The 7218-nt window shown below is 38.8% G+C and overlaps 1 protein-coding gene across 1 annotated transcript; it reads right to left on the bottom strand.

Moving 5' to 3' along the window:
• Positions 1 to 945: 945 nt before the first annotated feature.
• On the bottom strand, positions 946 to 7011 carry LOC106937644 (peptidase inhibitor 15-A-like). The gene is made up of 6 exons (XM_015019266.1): positions 6849 to 7011; positions 6444 to 6750; positions 5957 to 6075; positions 3968 to 4100; positions 3752 to 3867; positions 946 to 2365 (listed from the first exon to the last, which is right to left on the bottom strand). The coding sequence occupies exons 2-6, from the start codon at positions 6714 to 6716 to the stop codon at positions 2230 to 2232; spliced, it is 777 nt and encodes a 258-aa protein (XP_014874752.1). The 5' UTR covers positions 6717 to 6750; positions 6849 to 7011; the 3' UTR covers positions 946 to 2229.
• Between the last annotated feature and the right edge of the window lie 207 nt (positions 7012 to 7218).

The raw sequence follows: 7218 nt of genomic DNA, 5'->3' as shown, positions 1-7218 counted from the left end.
GACAAAGAAGATCAGTGACTTCTTCTGATGAAGGCAACTTTTCATCAGCGGGATACCTGAGGTTTCCTCTTCACCCCAGAATCTAAAGTCCTTACACTGTCTCCCTAAAGTTCGGAGGACAGCCTTTAAAAATGCTTTTAGTGGTTTATAAATCACTTAATGGCTTAGCACCAAAATACACTGTTGCTGTATCAGCCTTCAACAGATCAGTCTACTCTTCATCCAGGACTGAGGCAGGACTCAGTTTTTATGCTCCACTAATATGCTACAACTTCCAGAAAAAAACATGCAAAGGTGCTGGAACTCCGAAGTTGTTTAAATCAATGCCGATGATCACTGATCTAGTCTTGCTTAGAGCTGATTTTGAATAGTAAGTGGAACATGAATAGTTTTAGTCAAGATTGCAACTTTTCATCAATATTATTTTCTTTTCCTTTTTTTTGTTTTTATTATAAAAAGCATTTTGAATTGCCTTGTTTCTGAAATGTGCTATAAAAATAAAGTTGATGGTTATGGTTATGAGTATAACGATGATAATTTACTTTCACGACAGAACGGAAGATGTTAAGGCAGTCCAGCAATCCTGATGTTTCCTAGAAACAGGAATTGTTTCCATAGTTGCTGAAATGATTTCTTATTGGTTTTGATCTGTCTGGTGCCATTCAGTTTAGTTAGAGTATAAATCTAGCAAAGGGCATAAAAAAACCCATCCACATTGTTGTGTTAGATGGTTTTCATTTGTTTTGTTTTTTAAATCAATTTCTCTCAAACAATCTATAAACTATTAACTTACTATAACTTTCTTTCCATAGAAAAAAAGAGGAAAAAAGGAAAAACTCACACAAAACGCAGTATCATCCCAATTTTAAATATAAATATACTGAACACACTTCATAATAAACATTAAGCCAGAACCCTATGGCTTTGTTAAAAATAGACAAGAAATGAAACAATAAAATTAAACATTTTAATACAAGTCCAACACATAAAAAAACGGACTTTACAGCATTAATATCATCGCTGATTTCAAAACTGTCAGTGCTGAAAATGTGATTCTTCCTATTTTTGTACTCTTCAGTATGTCGAATATATGCTACCATTTTACAAAACAACACAAAATTAATATAACTTAAACATACAAAAATGAATAACTTACGGTTTAACTTTTTTTTTACATAGTCAAGGTATGATTATGTACACATTAAAAAAAAAACACTTTTTTTTGCTATTTTAGAAATTTACAAACAATTAAGGTGCACTTGAGTGCCTGAATCCTAAATGAGTGATCATATCAAAATATAAGCAACATCAATACACATGAAGGAATGTAATAAACCATTAAACTTACATGGTGATATAATTACGTAGGTGTTATCACAGAGCAGATATGTATCAGACTTATGTCTAACATAAATACAAAATATGTGAATAAAATCTGTGAAATGCCCCAAAGGATTGTCATTGATATGACATTGAGGTGAATTAGTGCAGATTAAAACCGAAAACGTACTGCTTGGTATTCCAGGAGGTCTTTCAAAACACAAGTGTTTTCCTGTGCTGACATCAGCCTACAAAAACTATGCCTTTCCAGTCAGCTTTATTTTTAATGCATGCACCATCGTCACAAGAGACTGAAGCCAGAGCTGGATTGTGACAAAAAATGCAGGCCCAGCCGAGATGACTCAACCTTAAGTCGGCAAGTCGTGATATATTGGTGAACTTGGCAAGTCGTAGTTGGCATGAAAACGCTGCAAGTGGAGGTTCCCCTCTAAGGTCAAGCGCTTTGATCCTGTTTGATCAAAACATTTTTTTTGTGTAGGCAGAGCACACACCGTGAAGGTTTGATACCTGTAGCACCAAAGTGAACTGAAATGAGGAGCTGTGATGGCTGCTATGTCCTTAATTACCACATTGTCAATGGGTTTGAATACCACATAAAGTAAGCACTGTTGAAATGACCCATTTGTCATATAAATATATTTATGTATGTCGTCATTTCTAATTTACATAGGATACTGACAAAAGAGAACGTGACTCATTTACAGATTAACAAGTCACTAAAATCATCAGGTGCCTTCAGTTGTGTACGTCTTTCCTTAAATAAGCCCATATATACAGAAAAGCATTTTTGCTCAACTGTTGTGCAAATCCTTACTTGATTTAAAACAAAAAAACAATGTCTTTGTGGTACTGTGGGTTGTCGGCTCATGTTGGTAAGGAAGCTTGTGTTTATTTGAACCAGTGCAGGTAGTTGGTCTTGATGCCTGGGAAGCACATATTGTTGCTGCACGATCCCCCGTAGCTGGGAGGGCAGGCGGAACACGGGACGCCAACTTTATAAGGAGCTTCTCCAATCCAGTTACCCCTAAAAAACCAAAAACACTCACAGTTAGGAAAAGGCAATAAAAGTAGTGTGTAAAAGTAGCTGATATTGCATCAGACATTGAGTTATCACCACTACTTAAGGCTTTGTGTTGCCTACAGCACCTTCGTTGCAAGTATGTTTGAATGATATATAATTTTAATGAATCAAACAACTGTACAGTCAATGGTTAAAATAGACAGGGTTCAATGAACAAGACTGAAAACATTCTTAAAAAGCTACTTTTTTATGAGATACACAAGCAATAATGTTAATATTTTGCCAAAAGAGTTAGGTCTTTTTTTTTTTGTTAAGAGTAGAACCTTTTGTAGCAAAAAGATGTTCCCTATCTTCATAAAATGTATACTTGATTTTTTTTTTCTAGTGAGGTTCTGATAATATATGATATCCTACCTGCTGTATCTGTCTTACAAAGATACAGAGGTGTATTTACGCTAGAAGCAAAGGAAGGAGGTGATGAACACTAAAGATCTTCCTGTATGAAACGCTTACAAGGAACAGAAAATGTAAGCAGAAAATATACAAAAAAAGGTTGTTTAAAAAACAAGAAGATAAGATTTTAGATCAGTTATCTCGCTCTAGCAGTTATTGTGAGCTGCACGTGTTCTGCTCTTCATGCAGTTTTGATGAAGAAAGATTATTTGTTGCAAACTCTAACAGTCATAATTGTGATCTTTTTAGGACGATTTATGTTGCTGACAGTGTTGTTACAATCATCAGAAAGCCCATGCTGCAACACCACCTCCTTCCCCCAATTAATATGTAACTGTCTGGATCCGTCACTTTTTCAGCAAACCGAAATTACCTCCTTGACATGTCAGCAAGTTTGTCAAGGGTCTAGTTAGGAAACATTAATTTGATCCAGGCATCTTGGAGCAAGGAAGCAACCAAAAGTCGCAGGACAGTGTCTCTCAAGGACTTGAGTTGCAGACCCATGCATTTAGTAAAAAGGCACAACTAAAAATAAAATGGAAATGTACTCTAATACCTCTCATATTCATTATATACATGTCAAGCAGGAATTATTCACAAACGTCGGACCTTTTAAAGGTGACAACAGTGACTTCTGCTGACAGGAAAGTGGGATTGCATCTAAATGAAATAGCTCTTCTGTACTGTATGTTTCAAACCAGATCATGAGTGAGTCACAAGTTTGACCCTGCGTAGGATCCTATTCAGGAACCTTCATTTTCCTCTGCTAATGCAGGTTACCCTTCATCAGCTTGGGTGGCATTTTTGTAACGCGGCACAGAATATAATGGGCATGCTTCACAAATCAAAAAGACTTTCTGCCATGTGAATAAACGCTAAATCAGGTTATGAAACATACCCTCCTCCCCCTTCCCACTTGATGTACAGTGTACTTACTTTGGTGAATAGTTGCAGACTAAATATGTTGCCCTTTTCCACACAGCACCCCATACATTCATATTGTGGCACGTGTGAACAGCACAACCGATTTTGTTAGATGTTGCCCATACCATCTGCAAAAAGCAACAAGAATTTGAGTGAAATCATAGCTGAAGGGGGTTTTATTAGTAAAAATAAATAAATAAATAATAATAATGATGGATATCTTTGTACCTGTGTGTAGTGGGTACACATGGGCCCATAGCACCGAAGAGGGCACCGTGGGTTGCAGTCACGGGGGTATGGAAATGAGTAATCTTTCACTTCATCGTACCAGGGCTTCACCAGCTGGAGGATGGACCGATAGCTGCGAGCAGAATACAGACAAACTGAATGTGTGATCATTTAGCGTTTTTAGAGTGTTTGTAAATGACGATTTGTTATTTTGGTTCCTGTGTTTTCTGTGGTCTTGATCCCATTCTTCCCAAACCACTTAATCTCATCCCATCTAATCCCATCCTGTCACATATGATCTAATCTGACCTGATCTGAGACATTACCTTATTGTTTTCATGTCAACAAACACTGACTTTGTGGTTTCATGGTTAATACATGGACGTGTCCCCTTCACATCTGAAATGCACACCTTAGGAGCCCCTCTCATTTACAATAAAATATAGCTTCCCTCGTGCTGTTTCTATTGTTTCTATTGATCAAGTGGATCTGATTTATTTGCGAATACTTATCCAGCTAAAACTTCACTTTGAGTTTTCCTGGCCACCTAGACAAATCACAGCACCGCATGCGTCCAACATGAACAACAAAGTGAGCTGCTAGTGTAGACTGCTGGAAACTAGAAAAGATGCTGTCAGTCCCCTTGACATCTCACAATGTTTAGCTTGTGTCATGGGGTGATAGAGCACTCTAGCTTAACTGTGCAAATGTTCATGGTTAATGCAGTAGAGATGACTGAACTGCAAACATGTCTAAATGTTCTTTGATGGAAAGAAGTCGAACAGGAGAGAGCATGTGGCCTAAGGTCAAGATACGCCACCTGCATCCGACTCTCCATGCTCTGATCCTGATAAAAACGCTCTGACTTGATGGAGCGTTCTTGATCAGACTTGCAAGATTGAGTATTCACACAAGAATATATACCAAAAAATCCAGACACCATAAATACAAGCTGGTCCGACAGTTGCCATTTGAACAACCTCAAGCAAGATCGCCGTTTCACCCCTAAATTTATTTCTGTACTTTTGAGCTCCTCTCACTCAGTACGCTGATTTTATGGGAGTAAAAGATTTGACTTTGTACATTCACATAAAGCATATGCATTTTGCTTTTCCACCTGTCTCACTTCCTGTGACCCTCATGACATTCCTGTCAAACTGCTGTGTAGTTCTGACCAAGATAGACCTGGTTTCTGATTTGGCACCACATCCAAAAGAAAAATGTTATGGATGTATGCAGCAGTTAGAAAACATTCAAGTTAGTGATTCCTCAAAACTCTGTCTCTGACTGTCCAACCAAAAACAGTCCCCAGTGATCAAGTCGGAGCCTGCATGTTAGGAAAAAAAAAATCAGATCAGAATGTGAAGAGTTGGATCCAAACAATGTGTCTTGGCCTTAACTCTAACATGTCCTAATTGGTACATTATGTCATTCTGTCCGATTAAAAATTGGGTCGGATGCCAAATCAGTTCAGGTGTGTTTTACACTTTAGCCACTCCTGCCCCAGCCAGTGTCCCAAACACAATACAAATGCTTCTGGGTTTTTTTACTTCTTTAAATAAAATATCATTCAGAAAGTCTATGTGATAACTGTCACTTTAAATTTTATCTGGTGTTTTGGTGTGTAGAGACAGATGGCACAAAAGTGTTGTTGACTTTATGTTTTACTTAAAATTCTGGACTGCATTTCAATAAAATATAAAAGTTTAGGCTCACATGGAGGGAGCCAAATGAAAACTCAAGACCTACTACAGGCCTGGGCTTTTCGTCTTCATGGGTCATGGCTAAAACTACATTTTGTTGTTGTTGTTGTTATTGTTTATAGAAAGGGTCGCAGAAGCATTCCTATGGCAGCCTGCAGGTCACAGTTCACAAACCTTTAGGAGAACCAAGAAGGAGGCAACGATAAGATGACCATTACTGCTGAGAAAGCGTTCCATCCTGAGAGGAGCAGCAGATGTGAGCAAAGAGAAGTCTAAGGTCACTCACCGTCCTGTCCTGACTGAGAGGTTTTGACCCAGGAACCTGAGAAGATGAGGAGGTCCGTGTTCCCAAAGGCAAGCATGTGCCCAGTCCTCTGCTGTTTTTGCCAAAGTCTCATCCCACACCTAAACACAGAGTCACACGTTGGAGGCAAAGAAATCAATTATAGAAATCCCAAAATAATCAAGCAGGGTTTTCTCTAGACGCATTCTTAAAGCAATGCCATAGTGCCGTCTTGTGACACTCATTGAAAAATGATTTGGAGAACATACCAGAAGTTCAAACAGTGGAAAAGGACAATACTGTTATATTTCAATTGCAGACAATGGAACAGTGAAGAAATGTTTCCAGGTACGATAGCATCTGCATTGAAACTACACTTTTTTTTTTTTTTTACTGTAATGTCCAATTTATCACTGCTGTTTTGTCCAAGCAGGACCTGTTTCGACTAAAAGAAAGAAAAAAAAATGTTTGAATGAAAGCTTTGACTCACCATGTATTCCATATTGGAGGCGGGAGGAAACACTCTGCCTCTGACTTTGTTGTGGTAATCGAGGATGGCAATCATGTCATTCTGACTAATATACCGCTTCCTTCTGGTTTTGGAAACTGTTTCGCCTTCTCCGTGGCCGCGCGCCGCGCCAAGCCCGGTGATGTTGGCACCTGGCGCGGACGCTGACGCAGCAGGCACGCTCGTTGCCAGCGCACTTGCTCCCCAAGATATGCACAGAAGTAGTACATCTGTGGCAAATAACTGGAGTTTCATGTTCGATTTCAAGGGAACTGCAGATGGAGTGTTTCTGAAAAACAAACCCACAAAGCAATATTTTAATCTGAGGCACCCAGACAAGCTTATTTTGCCATATGGCAAAGAACATTAAAAAAAAACCTCTTTTACCTTTTAAAGAGCGTCGCTACCTCCTGTTGGCTTTGCCAGCGTTGGCAGGGCAGTATCACTCCTAAAGCTTCTGTGACGGATCGCAGTAGAGAGACAAAGCATCGATGGATTGCTTCTTTGAAGACTTTGTAAGTGTTTCAGGAAGAATCCGTTTTTGCGGGTTTATATAGTCGATTCCCGCAGTGGACAGTGGAGGAAGTGCGCTTGCCTCAGTGGTAAAACGCACAGCCCCTCCTTGTCACATGAGACGCAACATCATTTTTTTTTTAGTGTTTTTCTCCTTTTTTTTCCCAAGAAAACTTGTTTTGGGTGATGAAATGATATTTTATTGAAAATGAGCAAAAGGGGTGTTGCTTAAGCTCACAAAGAC

The sequence above is a fragment of the Poecilia latipinna genome, unplaced genomic scaffold (genome assembly GCF_001443285.1).
Source record: "Poecilia latipinna isolate Pla-1442-1.1 unplaced genomic scaffold, P_latipinna-1.0 Scaffold2397, whole genome shotgun sequence".
Taxonomy (NCBI): Eukaryota; Metazoa; Chordata; class Actinopteri; order Cyprinodontiformes; family Poeciliidae; genus Poecilia; species Poecilia latipinna.
Note: the sequence above shows the minus strand (reverse complement) of the source record. Positions and strands in the feature narration are given on the sequence as shown.